The sequence below is a fragment of the Brassica rapa genome, chromosome A01 (assembly GCF_000309985.2).
Source record: "Brassica rapa cultivar Chiifu-401-42 chromosome A01, CAAS_Brap_v3.01, whole genome shotgun sequence".
Classification (NCBI taxonomy): domain Eukaryota; kingdom Viridiplantae; phylum Streptophyta; class Magnoliopsida; order Brassicales; family Brassicaceae; genus Brassica; species Brassica rapa.
Genome location: NC_024795.2, coordinates 5,342,601 through 5,368,015, shown reverse-complemented (window position 1 = coordinate 5,368,015; position 25,415 = coordinate 5,342,601). Strand labels below are relative to the sequence as shown.

Genomic DNA, 25,415 nt, shown 5'->3' with positions numbered 1-25,415 from the left:
TCCATATAGTGTCTTGTCAATATATGTAATTACTGTTTCTTTACTCACTAAAACATGATTTTATGAATCAACTCTGAGAGATAAGTACGCGTGATGGGGATTGTACTTTCTAAAACATATGTATGGTGAAAGACTATCAAAATTCAAAGTTGACTAGAGGTAGGTACTTGGTTGATATTTTTGTAAGAGTAATTTAAAATGTAACTCATTTAAAGAAATTTGGATTTTTTTTTTTTGGTCAAAGAAATTTTAGATATGTTTAGTTAAAAAAAAAACAAAGGAATAACAAAGAACATCTAAAGGCTTCACTTCATACGAAGCATGAGTATATCAGCCTTTGAAATCACATGAAAAATATAATTAATAAATAGAGGTCTAATTACCATAAATAACACCCTACATACGTCTAGACTTTTCATAAATATAATACTTATTAAGGTATATCCCAATTTGAGAAACTGTTGAAAAATTAATAGACGGTTTTGTTGGTGGATAGTTCTTGTGTGGTCTTTCACAAAGGTCTAAATGAAAAGAGTGTTCAAGTTGGGCAATCACTCATGAGATACCGACTCTACTTACCATTACTTGTCTTTTCTTTTCATGTGAAAGCTTTTGAGGCCTAAAATCTTTGGGTAAATATCAGTACATTTTTTTGCTACTACAAATATTGATCGTCTTCTTTGTTTTTACTAAATCTTGACCCTTTAAAAGAGGAAAAAAATATCAGTTATGTTACTTATTCTTTTTGAAAATTGATGTATAAGTTTTTCATTGACATTTTTCAGAAAAATTGTTCCACTAAACAAGGTAAACGCATATATCTACTACTTATAATTAGTTGCATATTTCAAAAATGTTGTAAATATATTTAATTATATACATGTATATATTCGTAGAAAAATCTCCTAATGTGATATACTAAATATCATTTTGCAAGAGTATTTTTCAAATGTATTTAGAATAGTAACCAAAGGCTAAACAGTTTAATGAGAAGAGAAAACGACGTATGCCAATAAAAGAAACTTATAGTTAAATGTTCTTTGAAAACAAATTGAAAGTAAATGTTTTAAAGTTTATTTTCTTATATATATGAACTGATTGTTTATAAATAGTAACAAATATGAAATATTCTGTAACCATTCATATATTTGGCTAAACTGAACATTAGTGAGTACCAATATATTTATCGCCAATTCTGGAAAAAAAAAGATAATCAAATGATGTGAGAAAAAAAAAGAGAAAATTAATCAATTGTGAAGAAAATTAACGTACTTTTTACATGTGATTGAGATTTAGAGTTGATGATGTTTACTTGTTGTGATATTGACATTATATTTAACATAAAGGGATAAATTAATTAGATAAATATGTAATAGGTCTTAGGGTTTATAGGGGAAATAGGGAGATGAACCGTACTTGTATGGGGCTGGACAAGACGTAGGGCTTAATTTGGAAAGTTATTTAAGTGTAATGCTTCTGACCCCATTAGAAGGTAACCAGACGTTTTCTATCATCTCCAACTACTATCTCTTTACATTTTCTTTTTTTGACTCTTTGTTCTTCAAGATATAGCTCACCGATGCTAACGGAAATGTTTCTGCTGATATCGCATTTTCCTATTGATTTAAACGGAAATGTTTTTGGGAACAGAAACTAGAAGTATCAATTTTTGTGTTCTCGAATTGACATTATATACATATATATAGAATAGTCAAAGACTCGAGTTGGAATCTGGTTCGTTGATTTCTGTTAGATGGTTAACAATTGACATATAATCATAATTTAATAAAGATTCTGAAATATCGTTCAAAAGTTTTTTTTTTAACGCTGATTTATTAGATCATAATTGTGGAAGCACCGTAACCTATTGGTTAAGGTTTAAAGGCTTCTACACCTAGGTCTGGGGTTCGAATCCCAGACTATGCAATTTATTGCAGATTACAGGAAATCCAGGTTTCAAGTCCCGGAGAAAGCGGTTTATTAAACAATTATGCAGACTACAGAGGAAAAGCTTGCAAGGGATCTTCAACATGGTGCAAGTAAATCTGGTCATGCGTGGATCTTCATAGAACGGCTCAGATGATGCAGTTAGACGTAGGTCTTCATAAGGCAGGTAGTATTATCGGTTGTCGAATCGTCTATGTAATCGTTCAAAAGGTTTAAGAGTCTCTTAAGTCCTGAAAGACAATAGTTTCCGTAAACGGATTAACATTTTTTCTTGTTTTTACCAACGGTATGAAGGGTTTCATCAAAAGCTATTTTCTTCCACAGCATTTTTTAATAATCGTCGATTACTTTTTTTGGACGACAAGAATATCAACTTTGTATAGTCTCAAAAAATAAAGAAAATAGTTATTGTGTATGTGGAGGAAAAGAAATGTGTAGTTTTTCTAAATTTTGTTGTTTATTGAGATCAAATAAAATATATTGAATAACTGAGGAGCACAATGAATAAATGGAGTAAGGTTGTGCCAAAAGAAGATGGAGAATAGCATGTGATGTGTAGTCTTTGATCTCCATCTTTATGAATCCATTTAGGGTAATATGATAGAGATATAAGAAATCTCTATACATTGCATATTCATATTTATGCTGGAATAACTATATACACCCACTTGCAAGGTGCTTTAGTTTCCTTTGTACCTTTTCAATCTCCTAATTATAATAATTTTCAAACTTAAGTAGGATACCTTCTCTAATATATGATTTTAGTAAGAGTTAAAATAGACTTGGTAAGAAATGTTTAATTAAACATTGCATCTCTATTTCTCTAGCTAGCATGTGAAATAATTGATTGATGTATGTTCTATTAAAATTATAAATTAGTAAATAACTAGATATGTTTTACATCATGTATGTAGATAATTTTATTAGGTCGCTTATAAAAGTTAACTACTCGGTTGCTTTGGGTCAAGCTTTCATGATCGGAGTGGGTTTTAAAAACCATAATATCTTCTCGTATCTTCGACGATGGACCACAATCAAAGGTTGCTTTCTACCACAATTTAATCCCTTTCAAGTTTTTTTTCTTTACACAATTCTGTAAGTCGTTCAATTATTTACAAAGTAAATAAGTAACAAGTGTTTTGTTTTATGGGGTTGACTGGTTTTCAATACATGTAAAAAAACTGTATTTATGAATATCATCGATGATTGTAAACGTTTGATAATAATTAATATTGTATCACTTCAAACTTTTCAAAATCAAAAAGCTTTTTGTTTCGAGATCTAATTGGTCTAAACGCATAAAGGAAAATACAAAATTTTACCGAAGTGAATAATTACAATTTCAAACATCATTAAACAATTTATATGATTTGTCCAATAGTTGTAAATATATATGATTATGAGATATTTTAGTTAAATATAAAATACAGTAACGGTCAAATAATAAATTAATAATATACCATATAATTATAAGATATCAAAATCATATATTATTATTATAAATATCTAAATTATGAGTCCATTATATTTTATAATGAAATTATGTGTATAATACTTATGGTCTTTTATTTTTAACTTAACTGAAACTATGATTCTTTGCACTAGAGATATAGTTCTTATTTTATGGAGATTAATGTTAAAGTACAAAAATATAGTTAGCTTGATATACATGTATTATTAATGATATATAATAAATTATCGGTTTTTATTTAAAACTATAAATATAAATCATTATAGATAATAGTAAATTATTATTAGAAAGTTTCAAACTTATTCATATATTTTATAATTGTGATATTTAAGTTTTTTAAAAGTATTCTATGTATCTTAAATTTAAATAATTTTATATTTTTAAAGGTTTAAAATTGTACGAAGTGATAGAAAATGTTATAAGAGAACCAATCAACCGCTAAATCAAATTCATCCATTATGAAATTATGTTAACCTATGCAATGAATGCCTACAATCGAAAACAAAATAATACAGTTTCCAAATAAAGAAGCTGTTGTAGGGACCCTCATAGAAATGTATATAAATTATATGTGCGTTTTCATAATTTTTGATGCATATTTTCTTTTGTGGTAGACATGAAATTTCGTGTAATTGTATAAAGTTCAAAATTTAGACTAAGGTTTTGATATAAAAGTCGCACTCGCATAAGATCCTATGATAAATACCCCAATTCTTTTTTCTTAGCAAACAACACAAAAAGTACATATTGAAGAAAGCTGCAGATCAGAAAAAAAAAGAGCACCATACTGATTTTGAAGTTACTTGCAAGTTTCAAGTTCTCCCAATCAAGCTAATAACACATGAAAATTGTTAAATTTAACAATTTTCATATTTCTTACAATTCGAAATAAGGATCATATAAGGTAGAATCATAAATTTTGGAAATTTTATATTAGAACAACAAATATATCCTGAGGTTTTACAGCAATTTTTATACTACAGTAAAGTGCAGATCTTGTCCACACGAAGACTTTCTTCAATGTAGAACAAAATTACAAATTACCAAGTAAAATGGGTTTGTTCGGGGGGGGGGGGGGGGGGGGGGTAAACCAAACTAAACCGGAAGGAAAACACAAGAATCATTTCTTAGGCCGGATAAAAGAATCACAAATGTGAACCGGATGATGAGCCGTCATGGCTGCTCATATCCCAATTATGTTTCTTCTTGTGCTCGAAATTCTGAAAGCATGTCAATGGCCTCATCTGATATAAAAACGTGGAAGAAGAAACAGGTTAGAGAGGACATAAATAAACAAAATCCAGAAACCAAACAAAAGAACAAACTCAGTAGTACCCTCCACTGTCGCTTGTGGCCCATATGATGAAGAATAGACTCAAGTCTTTTAATGATCTCTCTGAAAGTAGGTCGCTTGGCCGGTTTATCTTGCCAGCATTCTTCTATCAACCTATGGGATACAAAAAAAACGGACCGAACCTAACCGGTTAGTGAGAAATGAACTAAACCAATCTATGATGCAAAACTGTCCTTTTTCAGTTTCGATGGTGAAGAGAGAGAGTAAGACTGACGTTTTAAGTCCATCAGGGTAAAGCTTTGATGGAGCTTTGAACAATGGCCGCTCTTTGCTAGCATAAGCTTCTGAAGCTTCACTGTCTTCCTTTTCAGCAAATGGCATTCTTCCTTCTATCATCTAAAAAAAAATCCAACATTTAAAGGAATAAACTACATGAAAAAAGCAGTAAAGAGCAAACCAAAAATAAAAATAAAAAAGGGGTTTTAACTTACCTCTTGAACGATCAAAGCAAAGGAGAAAACATCAGCTTTTGTGTCGTATTCTTCGCTAGTGAAAACTTCAGGAGCAATATATCTACCTATAATTTGGATATAACAACAATAAAATTTAAATCATAACATATACATTAATCAAGACTCTTGACCAAGCAGATGGGTGAGAGATAAAGAACTTACAAGAAGTGTCTAAACATGTGAAAGGCTTGTCTTCTTTAACAGTAACAAGCTTGCTAACTCCAAAGTCGGCAACTTTCAGATGCCCTGTATCATCCCTCAATATGTTTCTGCAAATATTATATATACCACTGTCAGAAAAATACAAGAGCTTGTTGTCCACGGTAAGACCAAAGACATGGATAGTGCAAACTCACGAAGGTTCAAGATCGCGGTGGATGATAGGGTCTCCTTTGATCTCATGAAGATAGCTCATTCCCCTATAAGAATCCAAAAGGTAAGAAGACACTCTTATAATCCCTAAGAACATTTATAAAATATTTATAAAACGCGCATACCTAGCAATGTCAAGGGCGTATCTAACAGCAGTTGCTGGTTTTAGTTGTACTTTCCTTTTGAGCAACTCACGCAAATCTCCCTGAAGAATGTTTCATCAAAAATGAGATCTTTGTTTCGAGAAGCGAAATAAAACAAAAAAAGAAATGTAACAGAGAAAGTCCATACCCTAGGCAAGTATTCAGTAACAATCATCATAGGATTGCTTTGAGTTACAGCACCAAGAAACTGCACAATGTTTGGATGCCTTAGCCTTTGGAGCAACGCAAGCTCATCATGGAACTTCCTCCTGCACACGCACCAAAACGATTATGGTAAAGAATTGGAATCTGAAACCTCATTACTATCTACACAAGATACTATTCCCACTTACACTTGATCATCATCGCTTAAAACTTTATCATCGAGCTTTTTCACCGCGACTTGAATCCCACGCCACATTGCCATACAGTAAGTTCCCTGAATACAAAGAAGGTTTTCAGTAAAAGGAGCTGAACACAATCGGTAAGAGAGATCCATTAATGACAATGTTTTAAAACCTTTGTTATCTCTTTGCTTTGAGTGAAATCAAGCTCACTAGGATTGATTTCATATTCAGGAACCTCACGAGGAGTCTTCACATGCATTGGAGCCATCTGATAACATACAAAAAGTGTCAACAAATAACGAATAAATATAATAAAGAGAAACAATCAAAACACCAAAACCACATTCTTACAGGATGTTTAGCTCCATGAGTCTCGAGAATCTTGATTACATCAACGTTCTTGTAGAATATCGCATCTGCAAGTGGCTGCGTTCATCAAAATGTATTAGATTCCATCATTACACAAACAAAACCAGAGAGATCTAAAAATGTATTAAAAAAGGTTTTGTTTTTCTTCTCACCGTGCTTCCCCAACGATCTTTAGGATCAACATCTGCTCCCCGATCGAGAAGAATCTCGACCACATCCTTCAACCCCTGACAAGCCGCCACGTGGAGAGCAGTCCGATCATCAATGTCTCTGTAATTAGCATCGATCCCCGAATCGAGAAGCTCCTTGATCCCTTCGACGTCGCCTTCGTTACACAGGTACATAAGCCTCACACCGCCGTCGATCTCCTCTCCGTCCTCCAGCACTTCCTCCTCCGAGTGAATCGACGGCTCCGGGATCTTCTCCGGCGCCATCGACGACTGCCGACCAATCGTAAAACGCGGCGTTTTGTAATCATCCTCCATCTTTTAAACTAATTCGATCCTTTAAAACCCTGAAAGCTCCGACCTTTGAGGAAATCTCGACGAGGGTATCAAGAAAAGACAAACTGATTCACACAATCCGATTAAGAGATCAAAGTGTTGGTTTGGTTTATATAGGTGTGTCGTGTGTGGTGCCGTAATGTAGAAGAGAAAGCTGGTCGGTCGTTTAAAAAGTCGTCGGGTAAGAAGGAGAGAGCCAGCTTCTGTCTGAGCGTGTTTGTGTCACGTGAACTTTAAGCGCGTGAGAGGACAGTTTCTTTTGGAAAGGAGACGTCATCTCTGTCGCTACCACGGTAAGAACGCGTTGACGAAATTAAATGAAGGATCTGAGCCGTTGATTTTTGACAGTCAGGTTGGTAATAACGGTGCGGATGATTCCGCACGTGTGATATTCGATTCGTTTGAAACGACAGCGTTTTTGCTTTCGCCGACGCATTTTTTGTTTCTGTAGCCAACCTGGTTTGTTTGAGTTAAAGTAGGTACCTGTGGACAAAGACTTCAAGAGGATACGACATAAGAGAAACATTTCAATTCTATTTCCCAAACGATTACATTATTTTTCCACTTGTTTAAAATTATAAAAATATCAATTTAAAGGCCACTTTAGTTGTCTTTTATATTTTGTTTTATAATAGCCACTTTAGTTGTCCAAGGAAAATAACTGATTGGATAAGGTTTCATGCCAAGTATGTGTTCTGATTTAATGATGTACACATTGACTAGGTTAAGAGATTGACATCTTCGTGAAAAAAAAAAAGAGATTGACATCTTCATCCTCATCTCTTTTTCTAGTTTCATTTTACAAAAAGTCGTCAAATTTTACTATTCAACTTCACATCATGTGAAAATTGTATGAGTTTAGCATCTTTCTAATGCTTAACTATTTTTCAAATATAAAATAGTTCTTAAACTTTGAAACATGTACGTTATTATTACATGCAAGGTCAATATTCTGACGTTCATATTTTAAGACTTGTGCATATAATATAGATAATCAACTTGTTTGTCTCTCAGCTAATGACAAGTTGTCTAACATACATTGTGGTTGATATTTTTATAATAGTTTCTTATCTCTTAACTAAAATCCAACCTTTTGGAAATTTTCTAACTAATCTAGTAGCAGATGTCAACTACGTTCCAAATGAATTCCTCTTTTGGTAGAGATGCTTTTTAAAGCTCATTTCATTAATTGTAATGAAAAAGTATATTCTCACTAGATACCTATATGCTTCTTTTATATTAACATATACTATTTACTATTAGATTTCATAGCATCTTAATAATTAAAATTTCACTTGACAACAAAAAAAATATTAGATTTCCTACGTAAACAGTTGATCATTAAAAAATAAATGCTCCCAACTTTTAACAATTCTCTCAACATTTTACACCCAAAAAAAAACTTTTAACAATTCTCATCCTTTGATTTCAATTCAAACGTTTTGGGATAAGTAGTTTAGTAGCAAATGTCAACTACATTCCAGATTGACTGCTTATCTTATTATTTCTAAATCATCCTATTATCATTATGAATCTCTGATAAGAATCCAATATTCAAATCCTTGAATAGCTCACCCGTCTGCCCGTCTTCAAGACTTAAGAGATAAGACCAAACCAGTTAACTAACCTAAAAGAATAGTCCCATAAGATACATATATTTTTACTTATATAACATAAGCAAATTCATTTCATATTGTCATCAAATCTTATCATAATACCAGAAACAAACAAGAATCACACAAAGGCAAACATTACATATAAGTAACAAGCATGAACCAATCCATCAACCGTGGAAAATCATACTACACTAAACCAAGACTACATCCCAACATGCCCTTCTTCTCTTCATTCTCCTGCGTTTGTTGCAGTTGAAGTGGCGCTGCGTTTTGTACCCCTAACAGCTTCACCTAAATACCTTTTGGATTAATCGTATGAAGCCTCAACATCTTGACCCAAATGTTATACACTTAATATGAAAAACTAAAAAGGCCTCACTACTAGAGCAGCTCTAGTAGAGCTTGAGAGTCGTTTCTTTTGGCTAAATATGCAAACTTCATGCGACGCTTTTAGAGAAACTGGTGCAGTATGCCGCGAATTAGTATCGTAATTTTATTCGATGAGTAAAGAAGAGATGGGTACACATGAGTTCTTACGCAAAGTATATTGAGAACTTTTACTACAGACTCAGAACCGAACTTTTAGTATTTTTTTTCTTTTTCTCAAGGATTGAGATTACACACAGCCACTTTTTCCCATGACTCGAGAGTCTTATCTTCTGTATCGGTTTTGCAGAGAGCAAGTCGGTTTAACCGGAAACTCAGTCCATCGAGGCTGTTATCGAGTGTGTAAGCTTTCTCCCGCGCTTTCTTCTTCCCTTCATCTAACTCGGCGTAAAGCAGACTCAGATGCGGCATGTAAGCTGCGTTAGCGAAAATGAAGTTTTGACATAAGACGAAAACAAATAAGACAGCTAATAATACCTTAAGACAACTAATGATCTACAGCTTTGAGTTCCAAAAACAAGTTTTAAAAGACAAAAGAGCTTACGTGTGGTAGTGGAACACTTGAAATGGTTCTTACAGTGTTCACCAGCTTTCATTACCTGTAAATAAACAGAACAGCACATATCTTATTACATAAAAACACATATCTTTTTATCAAAAACCAAACCCAAGGTCATCCCTTTGTAATGATTCATCAGAAAAGATCGAATCCTTGAAAGGGAAAAGCTCGGATTTTTATTTACCTCAGGGGTGGATTTGAGAAGCAAGAAAACGCATTGGTAGAAGAAAGTTCCGGTGGAGACGCGATCTACCGTAGCGGTGTAAGCTTTCAGACCGTCACAAGCTGATTCGAACATCTTCTTCGCCTCTTCTGCCGTCAGACTCGTGGCTCCGACGACGGTGACGTGTGGATCGAATCTTGGGCCAGAGAACTCGGATCTCAGAGCTTCCATTAGCTTTCTGAACCGCGGCTCCGTTTCATCGTCCGGCAATGCCCACACCGAGTATACGTCCTTCTTCTTCCTCACCTCTTCCATGATTCCGTTGACTTTGCAATCCAGACGCAAACGCTATTTGATTCCAGAAGAAATGGCGTTAGTTCTAAGGAAGAAGAAGGGCCTTTTAGAGTTCGGACTATATCTAATGGGCCTATACGAAGCCCAATATTATCACCTCTATAAGTAGTTAGTTATTTTCGATCATTATGGTAAAAAAAACAAAAATCTTCAGTTCACCACCACCACTAGGCAATCAAGAAACACTCACTCTTAACTGAAGTTGAATCAAGAAGCATACTTTCTTATGAGCACAATCGTCTGATACAATCTGGAGTTCATGATCACGACCGCGCTGTGAGATTAGTTGGCTTCTGGAATCAGACGACGGCTCCCATGACCTGAAACTCACGAAGTAAATCTCTATTACAAGGAAAAATGAAGAGGGGTTTCTGAGAGAGAAATAAGGTGGAAGCTTTATGAAACTTTGAGGTGAAGATTGCTCCCAAGACGAAGAAGAAGATGCAGATGAACGTAACCCATTTGAGAGAGATTACTCTCTTGGGCTTCAGAGAGATGGAGAGAAATCTTTGTAAAGTAAAACAATAGTCAAAAACGAAAGTGTTATTTAGCAAAAATAAAAATAAAAAAAAATCGAAAGTGTTGGACGTTGACCGCGTTGATTCAACGATGCAGACACTGTACGTGATGTGCGGTTTATGGGCCTTTTAAAAATTGTCCCCTCATAGGCTTGCTTATTATATGTATGGGTTTGCTTAACATATAGATAAGTTCATTAGTGGTTGCTTTTTAATTATAGAGAAGAAGTCTTTTGAGTTTGCAAACTCTCACAAGAAACATTGATGTGGAGAGATTTAGAAAGTATGCTTCTTGATTCAATTTAGTTAGAGTTAAGGGATTATGACTCAATGATTTGCCATTAATTCGTAGTCTTCCTATACGTATTATATGCTTAATTAAATATACTATATTGTAGATTTTCTATATAATGTCTAATGGAAATTAAGAACGAAAATGTATTAATTATTTTATCATAATGTGGTAAGAACGAAAAACCTTGGATAAGCTTACGAACATAAAATGTCTCAAAGATTCATGAAGGAAAAACAAAAAAAACAGTGTGTCACGGGAAGGGAGCTGTCCTCTTCATATCTGTCTCAACGACATCAATCGCAAAGCCTGTCCTAAACCGAACCCAATAATCAGCAATCAGATTCTTTTTCTCCGGTCCGCAAATCCCTTCCCGTGACGGCTTCAACGATTCCGTCGAGATTCCATGTTCTTCATCTCTCTTTTTCACCAGCTCTGGTTTTATCCTCCCTAGACTAACGTCTTGTGGCGAAACCATTAATGATGGTGCACCTAGTGGTAATCTATCTCCTTTAAACGACAAAACAAGAAACCCTAAATAAATATATGGTTGGTTTACTATATCAAATATATATATATATGGTTAGTTTCGAGTATTTAGAAGATGAGTTAATTATTACCGCGATCAATTTGCCATGTACACCAAAATTTTCCGTAAGATTTGGCAAGATTCTTAAGCTCCGGCTTCGCAACGAGCTCTGGGACCCTTGGAGTTACTAGAAGAGCCATTTGGATCTACAAACAACACTCGCTTCTATTATTTTTGACTATCCCGTAAATAGCAAACATTTTGAAAATGTTTCGAAATCATAAAACCTCGTAGTCATGCGAGTGCCAAAGCTTTTGTTCATCCGGTGAGAGACTTTGGAATAACTTCTCTGACACTATATATTCGATCCCTAGAAATTTAATGCAAGAACAAACACATTCATAAATCATACTACTGTAATTCAAAAGTCATAATCTCCAATTAAAGCTCTAGCCTCTAGCAGTCAAAACGTTTTAAACACACTTATACCATACGAATAATCAATGATTATACGCACGTAAATCTGCATGCAGGCACATCCATTAACCGTCTATGTAAACAGTTTCAAAGTTATTAGTTGAAGTTCATCCCGAAATTGTACACGTCACAAGCGTAAACAAACAATAGAGGTCGAGGTATATATGTACCGATGAGATGAGCCTTAGAGGAATTGGAATCGTAGACGGCACATTGGAGAAAATCTTGGTTTACACGGTGACCGTACATATGGACCTCGATCTGACGGCCAGGATCGTGACTATAGCAAGCGAATGAACACACATGTAGACTCATTTGTTTGATCGGTTTCATAGACTGCAACATAGCCGTTCCTTTGTCTAACATTGCCGTTGTGGTCTTCGTCGGATCTCCCATAGGCTCCTTACCTTCTCCGGTGCTTGCCGGACACGCCACCGGAACTTTATCACTTGACGCCATCGTTAAGCGACCAAAAGGCCTTGTTCTGTGTTATGGTCTTATAATAGAGCGAGAGAGGAGTGATGTTGCATGAGGTAAATATGACGTTTTTGATATGAATGTGACACTCATTAGAGAAAACTGATGCGGCGGATAATAGCCAAGTTAATGTTGGCATTTCCGGACACTGTCACACGTGGTCGATTCTTAAGCTCTGGACAAAGTGCTGCACACTTGGCAATGTTTCTAACTCCCTAATTTTGTGCTTTCTTTTTGACAAGTTCCAAATAATAACTTCTGAAAATTTTGTTTTATTTTTATTTAATGGCTTCCAAAATTGAATTAGTTATTTTAAATATACAACGAGACAGTTTGCCATAAATATGAAGATATAATCTTTTGCATTAAAATGAGAGAAGAGATAAATATAGCTAAGGTCCGGTCAAAGCAGTACCTATAATTTATGTATACATACCATGCATGTTTACTCTTTTCGCGGGTGTATCCAGAAACTTATTTAGTATAAGGCACACATAACAAATATATTGATTAGGGGTAAATTATACACTAACTACTTAAAGAAAAACAAAAATGAGTGGATCATATACCACACCCACATTCAAACTTAGTGCGTCCCTGAGCTATTTCCTTAGAAAAAAAAACTCAAAAACCAAATTATCCCCTTTACTTCTGATTGATACAACTAAACCTCTGATGACTAACTTAACGTAGCCACTAATTTGTTTCTTAACGAGAGCTACTGTTTTGCAAAGCTTTTAAAAAGGAGCCGCTTTTAGTAATTTCACGCAGCGGTTTATCGGTATATCTAACCGTGTTGTAAACCCATGCACCCGCAACCGCACCAAGAATTGGAGACGCTATGTATATCCATATTCCTTTGTAGCAATTGTATACCATTGCAGGTCCCAAACTCCTTCCAGGATTCATCGAAGCTCCCGATACCGGTCTGACAACAAAAATATACACACATGTGTAATGTTTTAGTGGTGAAAGAAAAATATGCACAGTAGTAGCAATTAGCAAATAGAGATGTTATGAGTAAATATATTACCCGGCAATTATCACGTTAAGTAGCACAGTAGACCCTACTGCTAGTCCGGCAAGTTCTCCAATCTGATTGTTACATATGGGTCCACTTTTAATTAGTTTCTCAAAGATTACAAGGGTCAAAGACTACATGTGTAATTGCTGAGGTCAACGTAACAACACATATACACAAATGAAGAAAGTCAACTAGAAAAGGACCTTTTCAAGTATTATTATTTTCCTAGGAGTGAAAATTTAAAATCAAAGATAAAAACTAAGTATAAACTAATGTACGTAGTCCATTTTCATTAAAAGCAACCTTAAAGTACATTATTTCCCTGATTAGATTATTTTAAACTAAAGTATATGAAATGAAAATATATTAGCTAAATTAGCTAAAGTAGTAAAACAAGCATGCTTTAAAATTGCAAGAATACCCAACAAATAGCCATCAACTTTGAACATATCTAATTTCCATGCAGTATATCATTTATAAGAATATTGTGAAATACCAACCGCTCTATTATCGGTGGCGACGCCGGAAATGATGAACATTAGGTAGAAAGTGATGATAAACTCTATTACAAACGACTGCAAATCTGATCCCGCCGGCAATGTTCCAACGAACACGTCATGTTTCCCACTGCAAACGTCTTGATCAAGTCCGAACAACAGCCGCAAAGTCGCCGCGGCAAGCGTCGATCCGATCACTTGCGATATCACATAAGCAGGGACCTAAAATATAAAAAAATATAAATAAATTTGAGAAAGTTTCATTTAATGTCGCATTAAGAAAAATGGATCAGTTTTGAAAAACCCCCTTAAACTGAAGATTATGGATACTATTTTCTAAAATTTGAAGTTCTAAAGATGTGAAAGGAAAACTTTAGTTTTGTATTAATAAAAAGTTCGTTGTACAATCAAAACAATGTGTTTTTTTTCTAGCTAGCTAAAACTTAGAACTATTATTGGTTATAATTCTTTAAAATGTTACATATTATAGAAAAAACATACAAAATATTACTTCCGTGTAACACAATCAAGACGACAGCTAAGCTAGACCTATCAAACACAAAACGCCAAGGTTCTAGTTTGTTCATTAAACTCAAATTGACACATAAAAACAAAACTTAATCGATATATATTTATGTGTGAATGTGTTGACCTGTTTCAGAGGGAAACGGCCGGAAGAAGCGAATGCTATTGTGACGGCCGGATTGAAATGAGCGCCGGAGATGTGACCAAGAGAGTAAACAAGAACCATGACGGTGAGTCCCCAAACGATGGCGATCCCTGGAAGAGTCACGGCTTTGTCGTGTTGGGCGTTCACAGCCACCGATGCACAACCAGCAAATATCAAGAAGTAGGTTCCCAAAATCTCAGCCATCAACTGAATACGGAGCAATTATAAAAGAGAGTAAAATAATTTATCAGAAGAAATGAATCAAGCAGAGAGTGAACACCAAACATATAAAAGGTTCTTGAAGATTGAGAGTTAAATTTTCACATAAAAAAAAGGATTGAGAGTTACAGAAGTGAAAACCTTTTGTAAGAAAGGGACAGAGATTGAGAGGAGAGAGTCTTGTTTCTTCATGGATTTTGAGATGTGAATAGCTTCTTTATGTTGTTGACGTTCGTGTTCTTCATTGATGTTCACCACCACCGCTCCTTCTCTGGCGTCGTCGTGGCCATTTCCCGATATCTCCGCCATAACAAAGAAGACGATTAAAAGAAAAGAAGATGATATCTTTGAACGGACTGTTATGACTTGTGCGAAAGAGTTTGGTGGCAATTATCTTCTATTTATTGGCAAATCGAGTGGGAGAGAGAGAGAGAGCGGGAGAGAGATTAGACTTTTCATGATTTAATATTGACCATTTTACTTTATTACAGATGAAATGTTTATGAAACTTACCATATATTTTTGTTTAGTATGATATCTTTATCATCTTTACCATTAGTACTTGTGCCTTGTTAAGAACTTACCATATATTTTTGTTTTGACACAGGAAACAAGTATCTCTGGCTTATTTATGTATAACAAAATGTCCGCCAGATTTGTATCTGGATAAGATGTAGATTTTGAAGAAAAATATACTAATTCTCTTGATTAAAATTTTGTAATATAGTATTTAAACTACTGTTATCTATTGTCTCCTATATTTCTTTTAAGTTGAAAAAATCATTTTCTTTTCTCGACGTCATGCGGTTAATGTGATCGCCATATCATTAAAGTCGTAGTTATCCACATATTCATTGGATAGAAACTTCCATAAAACACTGCTATGCTTATATTATTTTTGTCTCATGCTTTAAATTGAAGAATATGTAAAAAAATTGACTTTCATAAAATACATCAATCTTGTCGAGAAAACAAGACAATTTATGATAAAATGTAAAAGGTTACAAGTTTTATTTTGCAAGTTATGAGTTAATATGTAGATAATAAGTTTGCTTATATATTAAATTTCTAGAAAATACTGATAATTTTCATAAAATAGTTGATTTCTAAAAAGGTCGATTTTTAGGTGTTATTTTGAAAATATTACTTTTAAGACCACAAAATTATATATGGAAATTTGAAACCAAATATTAAACTATGTATTTATATGTTACAGTTATTATCTCCAGTGTTGTATTTTGGATCAATATATATTGGATAACTTAAAATATTTTAAGTATGCAAAATCCATCTAAAAATGAAATGCCAATACAAAATAATTCAAGATGATTTTTATAAATATTAGAACATTCTCACAATTTTTACTTTATTTAATTATTAAATAAATTTATTGATATTATACATACATTTATATGAAAGTCATTTCATATTCAAAGAGCATCCACAATGGAAATATCTCAAAAAGTTTTTATCCAATATAAAAAATTGAAAAAGAAAAAAAAAGAATGTAGAAATGTTAGAAAATTCTGTCAACCCAGATATTCAAGAAAAATGAGATACCCTCTACACATTTCACAATATAATTAACTTATATTTCCTGCTTAAATTTTAATTAAGTAATTAAATCAAATATTAATATTATATTTGACCACTGACATCCTGATTTCTAAAATATCCATAACGGAATCCTAAGAATTTTGGATACTCGTAATTGTATATTGCGATCATCCCCTCAAGTCTTATCATATGTTGGATGTTTGATGTTAGGAGTTTTCAAGGCTCCTAAGACAAATGTTGTAGTATAAAAGATTGTCGAACCAGTTCTGAAGGATATCAAAGCACTGAGAATGCAAGTACTCACTTAATCTAAGTGCAACCAATGATTTAGATGGGTTTTAAACTACTACTAATACTAGAAAGCAATAACAGAATGAAACTTTCTTGACTAAGGGAAAAGAAAACTCATGGGCATAGGGATTAGACCTTGGGTGATCAAGTATCGAACTAAGGATGGCAAATGATCAATCAAACTATCAACCTTAAGCCTAGACACAATTCTAAGCAAGCTCTATGTCTAGATGAATGCTCATTTGCTAACATATCTCAAACATCAAATGTATTTGGTTGAATAATATGAAAGCAATCATTACTAACAAGTCTATTAGCTATCTTAGCACCTTTAACAACAAATGTCTTTGGCAAAGTATACTAAAAGTCTAGGAGAGTTGTCTCAGGCATTTCATCAAACACCTTTTGGGTGAGAAATGCCTATTGATCAACTTTTGAGTGGCCAACTCAGAAGATGCATTATGAATACTCTACTAGCAAGGAACAACAATGATCTACACTAAAACATCATAGAACTAACCTAATCACCCTTAATCTCCCTAACCCATGAAATCAAAAGGTGATTACTCACTAATCTCCATGATTCCTCTTAAACCCATATTGGATTTCAGATTAATCATGTAGAGAAATAGATAAGAAATCAACAATAACACAAGAACATAACAATCAAAATCCAAGAGATGAACTTCTCAAGAGAGTTTTTATGTATTTCTCAATAGATCTAAAGATAAAAGATAATCTGCCTCTGGTGGCTACAAAAGATGTTTAAAACATAGGTTTTTCCAAGTGCAAAACGTCCAAAATAAATTGCAAAAAGGTCCTTAAAAAATTATGATTTTCGGCAGCAAAATAACGCGGAGCGACTTGCAGGTGTCGCTCCGGGAAATCGCTCCAGGGCCGATTTTTGGTGTCTCCGGGCGAGAGGTCGCGAGCGACTTTGGTGTGTCGCTCCAACGGGTCGCTCTGGATCGGGAGCGACCTTGGTAGGTCGCTCTGAGAGGTCGCTCCAGGGTCATCTAAGACTGTTCGGAGTAATGAGAACGCGAGCGACTTCATGGTGTCGCTTTAGGGAGGTCGCTCTGAGAAGTGGGACACAGCGACTTCGTGATGTCGCTCCGGGAGGTCGCTCCCATGCTCGGTTCGTCCAATGGTCACCTTTTCACCTCTTTTGAACTCCAAATAACTTCATGTGGTACTCCATTACCTAATAGAGACTCATGTATGCAAAATGCAACCTAAACATGTCTAAATCCTAATCTATATGATGAAAATGCTCATGGATGAATGGATAAAACAATGTAAATATGCAAGATATCAATGTTGAGACACCCAAAATTGTTCGTATCAAATGGACCACACAAAAAATAACTTAGTTCATGCAAACTTTATTATAAATGGGATTATGGGAAATTGAAAAAGATGTCTGTCACATGATAAAATTGATGAAGGCCTCTTCAAGTCTTCAACTACCAACATAAAATACAGACATGCTTTATATAGATTTATATATTTGTATCTATTAAAACGAAAAAGAATCATCATAAACGTTCGAGTTATTTGAGTCTAGACGCCGGAGTGGTCTAGTATGGGTCGAGCAGAAGAATAGTCTATGTAACTATGGGTCGGACCAGATCATGTCGAATATTTTAAACATGTAAATTATTATTATGTTCGTCTTATCCATCCAAACATGTAACTAATTATGAGAATGAAATATAGAATATAAGCCAAATCAGTGTACCACTAAAAACTCAGCATTCATGAGATTAGAAGAAATCTTTAAAAAAAGAAAGAAATTGGGGTTTCTGAAATTACTATAAATATGGAGTTACTATTGTAAAATTATTTATTCACATAATATTATATAAATTTTTAACGGGTGTGTCTCAATACGTTTTGCTTACTTTTATTTCTTCAGTTTTGATTCTCGTTTGTTCACAACAACTAGATCGTGTCGTGATATGGGTAATACTATTAGTATTGAGATTTATGTGACATAATTATTATGAATTCGACACGACATTTGCAGTGAATATAACATTGCCTTTTCCTAACTTTCTTCGCTCATAATTCAGTTGATCTGATGACATTTTATAGCTCCAGCTTTATGAATTCTTTCTAGACATTTTATGCTAATCAATTTTCTAACTTGAACGTGGTTATGTTTATGAAAAGTTTTACTTAACAGTTTGATCATACACTAATTAAAATAAATTTCCGGGTTAGTAGCCAAAAATGGTTGTGCATGCATGTGTACGTATTAATTCTTATTGTAATGCCCGAATGTATTTGTAGTAGCTAGATCGATACTTGATATCTTAAGCTATTTAACATTGATCAAACGAATATCATTGATGTGTTAGAAGATAATTTTTGTATCAATTTAGATGAATTTTTAGATGACATTTAAGACACATCCAGATGTAACACTAGTGTTATTGGTCAAATTATCAGATCACTAATAATATTGTCATTGACACAATGCACAAGTTTCGTTTAAACCGAGACTTTGACTAATACGTCCATCAAGTTTGAAAGTTTCAGTTAAATATTATTGTATGAAAACCCTTCTTTTCGAATAATATAGTATGAAAAATTTAGCAATAATAAAATCTTTTGTGTTATTATGAATTTAGTTATGAACCATAACGAAAATGTGTACTTTAAAGAAGTGACTTGGATGGTTACACTATTTTACAATGCGCATGCAGAATCTCTAACCTCCCACTATTTACGGTTACCTTCAACAGAGATCCCATTCCCACATGACTTTGAAGTGTTTCTAGATGAAGAAAAAACCTCATCTTGAAAATCAGGGTTTGTTAAATTATGGTTATAAAATCAACTGCTACTTGATTTGTAACTCACCAAAGAAGTACGCAAATCAAGTTTTATTTACATACTCCATGATACGTGCGACCAATTTTATTATATTTTGTATACATTTTTAGCTATAAGATCACTACAATAATTTTATTATCAAAAAAAAAAAAAAAAAAAGATCACTACAATAAGAAGAAAAAATATATTGGTCTCAGTAATAAAAATACAAAAACATAGAATGTATTTTGAAACATGCGAAATTGAAAACACGAAGAGAAGTGATTAAGCTCCCAATCAAAAATGTATAGCGGTATATATACATTGTGCGTGTGTTTCAAAAAAAAAAAAAAAATTGTGCGTAGATCAAATATATTAATTTTCTTGTTTCCTTGAAAATTTTGAATTTTGAAGTATCGATTCATATGGTTTTATGCATTTTAAATGTCACGGAGGTAACAATACCAAATCGGGATTTCGTTACGATCTCAGGCTTTTGACTCTTTTAGTCATAAAGATAACAATAGTTGGTTGAGATTTCATAAGTTTTGTGGCAGACAACGACTTTGTTTACTAGACGTTGCTGTGTTCTTTTGTATGTTGAAATTAACTACCTACTACTGTCGTAGAAGTCGTTAGCATAGCCTAATCACCGGTTCCTGTTTTATTTCTCGGTTTCTTCTTCAACAATCGAATTGAAGTGTGCTCTATTGTCTAAGGTCTGGAGGAATATAGCATGACTAGTTTGTATACAAATCCAAAGTCTCAAAAGAGACGTCACGTATACGCACTCCATGAACAAAATGTGCGTAATATGAACTCATCAAGTAGTGAGTAACAGAGTACATGCATAAGGTCGTAATATCTTCGTTCCATTGTAAAATATCAAACTACCTTTAATCTTTTCCACTACCTTTCTTGAAAAATATACATGTTAATCTTTTCCACTACATTTTTGTCGGGAAAATTTTATGTTTACCACTTTTACGTTACCAATTTTCATCTTTATCACCACTAAAGGTATATTTTTAAAAATACATTTTTAATTAAATGACAAAAGATTCTTATACCCTTGTTATCTATATATATAATAAATCATTAATTAAACTAAAAAAATTTATGTTTTGGAATTATATCTTTTCAAATTCGAACTTTTTATAAAAAAAAAAAAATTTGAATTTTTTTCGAAACCTTTTTTCAAAATTTCTTTTTAAAAATCGAAAGTTATGTTTGAAACTATTTTTTTATATTTTTAAGTATTTATTTAGATATTTATTAGAATTCTAAATTTCACATTCCAAAAACCCTACCCACTCCTCAATTCTAAACCCTAAGTCTAGATTAATTAACCCTATAGGTATAAGTGTCTTTTACCCTTTATTAAAAATGAGAGTAAAAGTAGTTAGTGTAAAATGAAGAAGGTAGTATGAATGTTGTATTTGTGCCAATTTCCCTTTGTTCAACTTCAATTATTTGATTGAGAGTTTACTAATATTTCTATACTATGAGGTTAAAATTTAGGGAGATTAAGATTTGGGGTACTGGAGAAAACAATTTATTAAATAATTATGCAAATTAATAAAAAAATTATTAAAAATCTATGATGCAATTAAAATTAGCAAGAGAGAATTTTCATTTGATGATTCAAGATTTAAAATCAGACATGATTATAATTGTCGGTTGTAAAAATTTCAGCACAATTTTTTTTATAATTTATAATATCACAATCAACGTTTGAAAAATTAGACTGGACATTGACTGGTAGTTAAATCAATTGTCGGACCGGTCCAGATGAAGAGTTTTTTTTATAAATTAAAATATAAATTTAAGATTATATAATTAATTTATATACTTTTATCAGTATTATAATTATAAAATATCGTAAATAATATAATTGGGTAATTATCTTAGACTAATGTGATTTTTTTATATCAAATTGTTGATTATTTTCTTTATTTCAAAAATTTTAAACCAGAATTTTGATATTGAACTGGTTTATTGCAAAACTTTTACTGGTTTTAAAGTTCTATTTATATTATAACTATGTTCCTTGCTTTCCTAATTCTGTATTACACTGCAACTTTGTAATTTCTATGTCATAATAAAATCTGCAAGTGTTTAAAAAAAAAAAAAAAAAAACCGGTTTTGGCAGTTTAATTCCAATCTGGCTTTTAGAGCAACCCGGATGGCCAGGACCGGTAAGATGGACAAGTCACGGTTTCAGTTGCCGGTTGGTTTTCAAAACACTGATAAGAGCTTAAAAAAACTACATAAATGTAACATGTAATAATAATAACTTAGAGCTTCTTGATAAGTTTTAAAAAGACTGGCAATCTTAAGAGTTCGACAAACATAAAGCTCACACACACCCTTACACCATTCCATAATCATAGGAGATAAAAAAAACCAACCTAAAGTCAAAAACAGAAAAGAAACTGCAAAACTTTTGCATGATTGTGTTCGGATCCAACGGTCACCATCACAGCAGCTTCAAAAGAAACAAGTGAGCCTTGTGGACTTTTCAAGATTGGTTTTTCCCATATTTGCGAGCGACGTTAGCGTCCAAGAGCGTATCCCAAACCTGCAAACGTAGACACAAACAAGATAAGTTAAAACTTCCATATAAAAAGTGATTTGTATTAGTTTTCTCGTATATTAATCTTTACTCACATGTAGCTCTCCCTTTGAGCCACCAATAGCAAGCAAGAAAGGATTGTCTGCTGAGAAGGAAATGGAGAATACAGCTCCCTGGTGACAAAATCAGAATGGTCAAGAAATAAATAAGCATGAACTACTGGGGTAGCAAAACAGAGTTATTATGTTGATTGGTTCTTACAGCTTTTGGTTTGTGTGAAGTAATGCATGAAGGCTCGTTGTTTGAAAGATCCCAAAGTTTTACCGTTTTATCCATAGACCCCGTAGCCAAAAGCTGTAAATTTACAGCTCATAAATGGTGAGAAATGATTACATAAAAATATAAGGACTTTAAGAGATCGAGTGAGAGAGATTGATGTACATTGGGTGCAGAAGTGTTGTATGAGATGGAGGAGACTCCTTTGTCTTGGTCATGTGCTTGGATAGTAAAGCTTGGTTTTAAATCAGAATCTGAACCTGACTGTGCGACGCGTATATCAAAACCTTTCACGGTTCCATCCTCAAGACTTACCTAAGAGAGAAGGTTATTTAAGAAAATGTTTAAAACTGCTATAACATCGTATTTTGTCTACTATAAGAGCAAAAGGATAGTGTCACTCACCACAAAGGAGTGTTCATTGTGGGGATTCCAGGCTAAGCTTTCGACATCAGACATGACAGACCATTTGAAACCAGAGTGCGAAGGTTGTCGTCCGTCTTTCTGCAACATAATATACAAACTCATACTAACGATAACTCTCGGTAAAAGATAAAGTAGAACATGGAATAAAGAAGTTACCAATACAACAGTCTGATCAAATGACCCACTGAGAAGCACTTCTGGAGCATAATGATTCCAAGCAACCGCTTGAACCTGTGAACCACACAAAACTATAAACCATGAGAATACATGCAACAGACTAAATTTTTTTTTTGATAATTCTATGATTCATGTTCTTACCTCCTTTGTGTGATGCTCCATAGTGATCTTACACTGTCCAGTAGCCACATCCCACACCTTAACTTTTCTGTCGGCACTAGCACTAGCCAGTATATTCCTTTTATCCAGTAAAATCAAAAGAAAATCAGACATGTCTAGAGAGAAAACAAGAAGAAAACTTCAATCATGGGCACTGGTAAAGCCTAAACATACCGGAACTCCTTGTTCCAAGCAAGACCAAGTACTGAATCAGTGTGGCTGCCTTCTTTGTATATCTAAAAAAGACAAAGAATACATCAGAATTTGCCAAAAACAAGGAACAGATGTGTTTGATGTGAGCATACCGGCTTCCTGATCTTCTCTTTCTTACTCTTCTTTTTCTTGATAATCTTCATCTCCTCTATTCCTCCTAGTTGCACACAAGGGAGCACCTCGTCCCTCTAAAGCATTATAACAACCTTATCAGTACTCACATTGTTGATTAGAGCAAACAATTAACACAAAGACAGTAACTTTTTACATACAACGTCAAGATCCCATATCTCTATCGTCGGCGAATCCTTTGATCCAATAGCTACAAAATTCCCTGCCAATACCAAGACAAAACAACAGAGTAAAAAATGATTGTTCTTCTATAGCAAGAATGAATGATAAGAGTGTACACTAACCTTTGTCCCCTCCTTTAAGAGGACAATCAATCCATGCAGTACACAACGGAAACTCTGGTATAACTATGTGATGATGAACATACATGTTTGGTGAGCCGTTGGATGATTCTTCGTACACATAAACCTGGTCATAAACATATATATAAGCCCCAATATTCAACATTTTAACCTACATAAGAGAGAAGGATTGACCATATACCTCTAGATGGCTGACTTCATCTTCATTCCTAGCGCAGATAATCACTGAATCTGTTGGCTTGATAGTCGTATCATCAATATCCTCTTCATCGTCATCATCATCATCCTTAAAACATCAAACCTTAATATTCCAGAAAAAAACTTTGAAATACGAAAGTTTCAACAGAAACAGTGAATATAATCTTACAGCAGCATCCTTCAGATAGGGATCCAACTCATTGCTTGGATAATAAAGATCCCCAAGCCCAGAGCTGAAGAGTTCAATTCCTAAGTCCAACACCACAACAACAACAACAAATAAAAGGTAAGGATACAATACGGCAAAAATCTGCTCTGTACACCAAATGAATGAGGTAAAGGTGTACCATCATCCTCTTCATCATAGTTATCCATGTCGAGTTCTTTCATCGCAGCAGCTACCTCATCAACCTCCATAGAGGAAGATTTGCTATTGGATGATTTACCAAAAGCTTCTGCTACAGCCTTGGCACGATCAACTTCACTAATCTGATCCCCATCTTCTTCTTCTTCTTCTTCCTCTATATCTTCTCCATCCTCGTTACTACCATCCACGCTGTTACAAGTAAAACCAATCTCATATCACAATCTACTCATCTCCTCAGTTACATACACGAAGAAGAAGAATAAAACAATTCACCTTCCCACGAAAGCTCCACTCTCAATGAGCTCCTTGATCTCTTCCTTTGAAGGAGGCTCAGCAGCATCAGGAACAGCCTTTAAAGACCCTTTAGGTATCCACGAAAGTGCAGTTATCATTCTGCAAAAAACGGCAAAAAACCAATCCAAAATCATTTTAAAGAAGAAACCCAACACATTGAATCTTCATCAAAACTGGTTGATGGGTTCAGGGCAGCTCGAAAGTAGTGATTTTTACGTCATTTGATCAAAAACCCATTACAAAGTTGGGACATTTACGACATGGGAATCAAGTTTTCGATTAACTTCATGAAAAGCTAAGACCTTTGGGAAGGAATGAATCAAAGAGAACTTACGTTTACCTGAATTGCTTGGGAGAGAGAGAAGGACGCGGCCCAGAACGAAGGTGATTTTGTAATAGGTTTAGGGTTTAGCAATCGAAGACTTGCTTCTGAGGATTTTTTTAGAGGAAGCGGCGCTTAGCGGTGAAGAAGAACAAACAATATTAAGTAGAAATTGCATTGAACCCCCTGAACTATTTGAATATTCAATTTTAGACCTTAAACTTTGAAAGTTTTATAGAAAAGTCTTTTTAAGACTTTTAAATTCTACAATTAAGTCAAACCTTGAGAGTAACATTAAACAGATTCATGATATAAAGCCAAGTAGATAAGAGTTTCTCAAAAAAATTGTAGAGTTGAAGAAACACATCATTTTTTTCTAAATTTTGATTACTTTAGTGTTGAGAAACTCATTACTTTCAGTGATGATGTTCTAGCACCTTGCTACTTTGCCTATATGGGCCTCTTATGTTTATTAAGAAAATGTTACTTTGTAAGATCAGCTTGTGTTTAGCCCCAAAAAAAATCATAGTATGTAACTAAGAGCTATAGAAAATTGATTTAAATAT

At 33.8% G+C, this 25,415-nt stretch overlaps 5 protein-coding genes across 7 annotated transcripts; all 5 read right to left on the bottom strand.

The window, feature by feature from the left end:
* Positions 1 to 4,246: 4,246 nt before the first annotated feature.
* On the bottom strand, positions 4,247 to 7,181 carry LOC103856956 (integrin-linked protein kinase 1). Its single transcript, XM_033273395.1, has 12 exons — positions 6,608 to 7,181; positions 6,438 to 6,512; positions 6,259 to 6,354; positions 6,093 to 6,178; positions 5,888 to 6,008; positions 5,722 to 5,801; positions 5,581 to 5,643; positions 5,387 to 5,493; positions 5,204 to 5,289; positions 4,987 to 5,108; positions 4,754 to 4,865; positions 4,247 to 4,662 (listed from the first exon to the last, which is right to left on the bottom strand). The coding sequence occupies exons 1-12, from the start codon at positions 6,938 to 6,940 to the stop codon at positions 4,564 to 4,566; spliced, it is 1,380 nt and encodes a 459-aa protein (XP_033129286.1). The 5' UTR covers positions 6,941 to 7,181; the 3' UTR covers positions 4,247 to 4,563.
* Positions 7,182 to 9,042: 1,861 nt separating this feature from the next.
* On the bottom strand, positions 9,043 to 10,530 carry LOC103856946 (cyclic phosphodiesterase). 2 transcript variants are annotated; one of them, XM_033273845.1, is made up of 5 exons: positions 10,443 to 10,530; positions 10,258 to 10,357; positions 9,705 to 10,031; positions 9,506 to 9,560; positions 9,043 to 9,377 (listed from the first exon to the last, which is right to left on the bottom strand). In XM_033273845.1, exons 3-5 carry the CDS (start codon positions 9,996 to 9,998, stop codon positions 9,178 to 9,180), a joined length of 549 nt encoding a protein of 182 aa, XP_033129736.1. In that variant the 5' UTR covers positions 9,999 to 10,031; positions 10,258 to 10,357; positions 10,443 to 10,530; the 3' UTR covers positions 9,043 to 9,177. The 2 variants fall into 2 exon arrangements, with proteins under 2 accessions (XP_033129736.1, XP_009132328.1); XM_009134080.3 differs by having other exon boundaries at positions 10,228 to 10,357; positions 10,443 to 10,460.
* A 443-nt stretch (positions 10,531 to 10,973) lies between these two features.
* On the bottom strand, positions 10,974 to 12,546 carry LOC103856937 (oil body-associated protein 2B). Of its 2 annotated transcripts, none has more exons than XM_033273740.1 (4): positions 12,024 to 12,546; positions 11,664 to 11,746; positions 11,468 to 11,582; positions 10,974 to 11,381 (listed from the first exon to the last, which is right to left on the bottom strand). In XM_033273740.1, the coding sequence occupies exons 1-4, from the start codon at positions 12,310 to 12,312 to the stop codon at positions 11,101 to 11,103; spliced, it is 768 nt and encodes a 255-aa protein (XP_033129631.1). In that variant the 5' UTR covers positions 12,313 to 12,546; the 3' UTR covers positions 10,974 to 11,100. The 2 variants fall into 2 exon arrangements, with proteins under 2 accessions (XP_033129631.1, XP_009132315.1); XM_009134067.3 differs by having other exon boundaries at positions 10,974 to 11,357.
* Positions 12,547 to 12,791: 245 nt separating this feature from the next.
* LOC103856927 (aquaporin NIP1-2) lies at positions 12,792 to 16,472 on the bottom strand. The gene is made up of 5 exons (XM_009134056.3): positions 14,882 to 16,472; positions 14,504 to 14,728; positions 13,855 to 14,073; positions 13,364 to 13,425; positions 12,792 to 13,258 (listed from the first exon to the last, which is right to left on the bottom strand). The coding sequence occupies exons 1-5, from the start codon at positions 15,047 to 15,049 to the stop codon at positions 13,039 to 13,041; spliced, it is 894 nt and encodes a 297-aa protein (XP_009132304.1). The 5' UTR covers positions 15,050 to 16,472; the 3' UTR covers positions 12,792 to 13,038.
* Positions 16,473 to 21,660: 5,188 nt separating this feature from the next.
* Positions 21,661 to 24,999, bottom strand: LOC103856920 (periodic tryptophan protein 1 homolog). Its single transcript, XM_009134045.3, has 16 exons — positions 24,868 to 24,999; positions 24,507 to 24,626; positions 24,214 to 24,422; positions 24,036 to 24,115; positions 23,850 to 23,954; positions 23,651 to 23,774; positions 23,507 to 23,568; positions 23,327 to 23,422; positions 23,196 to 23,257; positions 23,004 to 23,100; positions 22,842 to 22,916; positions 22,665 to 22,763; positions 22,425 to 22,574; positions 22,245 to 22,337; positions 22,079 to 22,156; positions 21,661 to 21,989 (listed from the first exon to the last, which is right to left on the bottom strand). Exons 2-16 carry the CDS (start codon positions 24,623 to 24,625, stop codon positions 21,930 to 21,932), a joined length of 1,509 nt encoding a protein of 502 aa, XP_009132293.1. The 5' UTR covers position 24,626; positions 24,868 to 24,999; the 3' UTR covers positions 21,661 to 21,929.
* Between the last annotated feature and the right edge of the window lie 416 nt (positions 25,000 to 25,415).

Bases quoted from the DNA above. Each gene is read 5' to 3' on its own strand.
- LOC103856946 (XM_033273845.1), bottom strand. From the start codon at position 9,998: ATGGAAGAGGTGAGGAAGAAGAAGGACGTATACTCGGTGTGGGCATTG. The intron at 9,561-9,704 runs GTAAATAAAAAT...GTTTATTTACAG, and splicing joins TTCTCAAATCCACCCCTGAG to GTAATGAAAGCTGGTGAACA. The intron at 9,378-9,505 runs GTAAGCTCTTTT...TCGCTAACGCAG, and splicing joins CAAGTGTTCCACTACCACAC to CTTACATGCCGCATCTGAGT.
- LOC103856920 (XM_009134045.3), bottom strand. From the start codon at position 24,625: ATGATAACTGCACTTTCGTGGATACCTAAAGGGTCTTTAAAGGCTGTT. The intron at 23,423-23,506 runs GTATGTAAAAAG...ATAATGCTTTAG, and splicing joins AGATATGGGATCTTGACGTT to AGGGACGAGGTGCTCCCTTG. The intron at 22,338-22,424 runs GTACATCAATCT...GTAAATTTACAG, and splicing joins ACAACACTTCTGCACCCAAT to CTTTTGGCTACGGGGTCTAT.
- LOC103856927 (XM_009134056.3), bottom strand. From the start codon at position 15,049: ATGGCGGAGATATCGGGAAATGGCCACGACGACGCCAGAGAAGGAGCG. The intron at 14,074-14,503 runs GTCAACACATTC...TTTATATTTTAG, and splicing joins GCCGTTTCCCTCTGAAACAG to GTCCCTGCTTATGTGATATC. The intron at 13,426-13,854 runs GTTGGTATTTCA...TGTAACAATCAG, and splicing joins TCGCCACCGATAATAGAGCG to ATTGGAGAACTTGCCGGACT.
- LOC103856956 (XM_033273395.1), bottom strand. From the start codon at position 6,940: ATGGAGGATGATTACAAAACGCCGCGTTTTACGATTGGTCGGCAGTCG. The intron at 6,179-6,258 runs GTTTTAAAACAT...CTTTGTATTCAG, and splicing joins AAAGCAAAGAGATAACAAAG to GGAACTTACTGTATGGCAAT. The intron at 5,494-5,580 runs GTGAGTTTGCAC...TAATATTTGCAG, and splicing joins CACCGCGATCTTGAACCTTC to AAACATATTGAGGGATGATA.
- LOC103856937 (XM_033273740.1), bottom strand. From the start codon at position 12,312: ATGGCGTCAAGTGATAAAGTTCCGGTGGCGTGTCCGGCAAGCACCGGA. The intron at 11,747-12,023 runs GTACATATATAC...TTAAATTTCTAG, and splicing joins CTCTAAGGCTCATCTCATCG to GGATCGAATATATAGTGTCA. The intron at 11,382-11,467 runs GTAATAATTAAC...ATATTTATTTAG, and splicing joins TACATGGCAAATTGATCGCG to GGTTTCTTGTTTTGTCGTTT.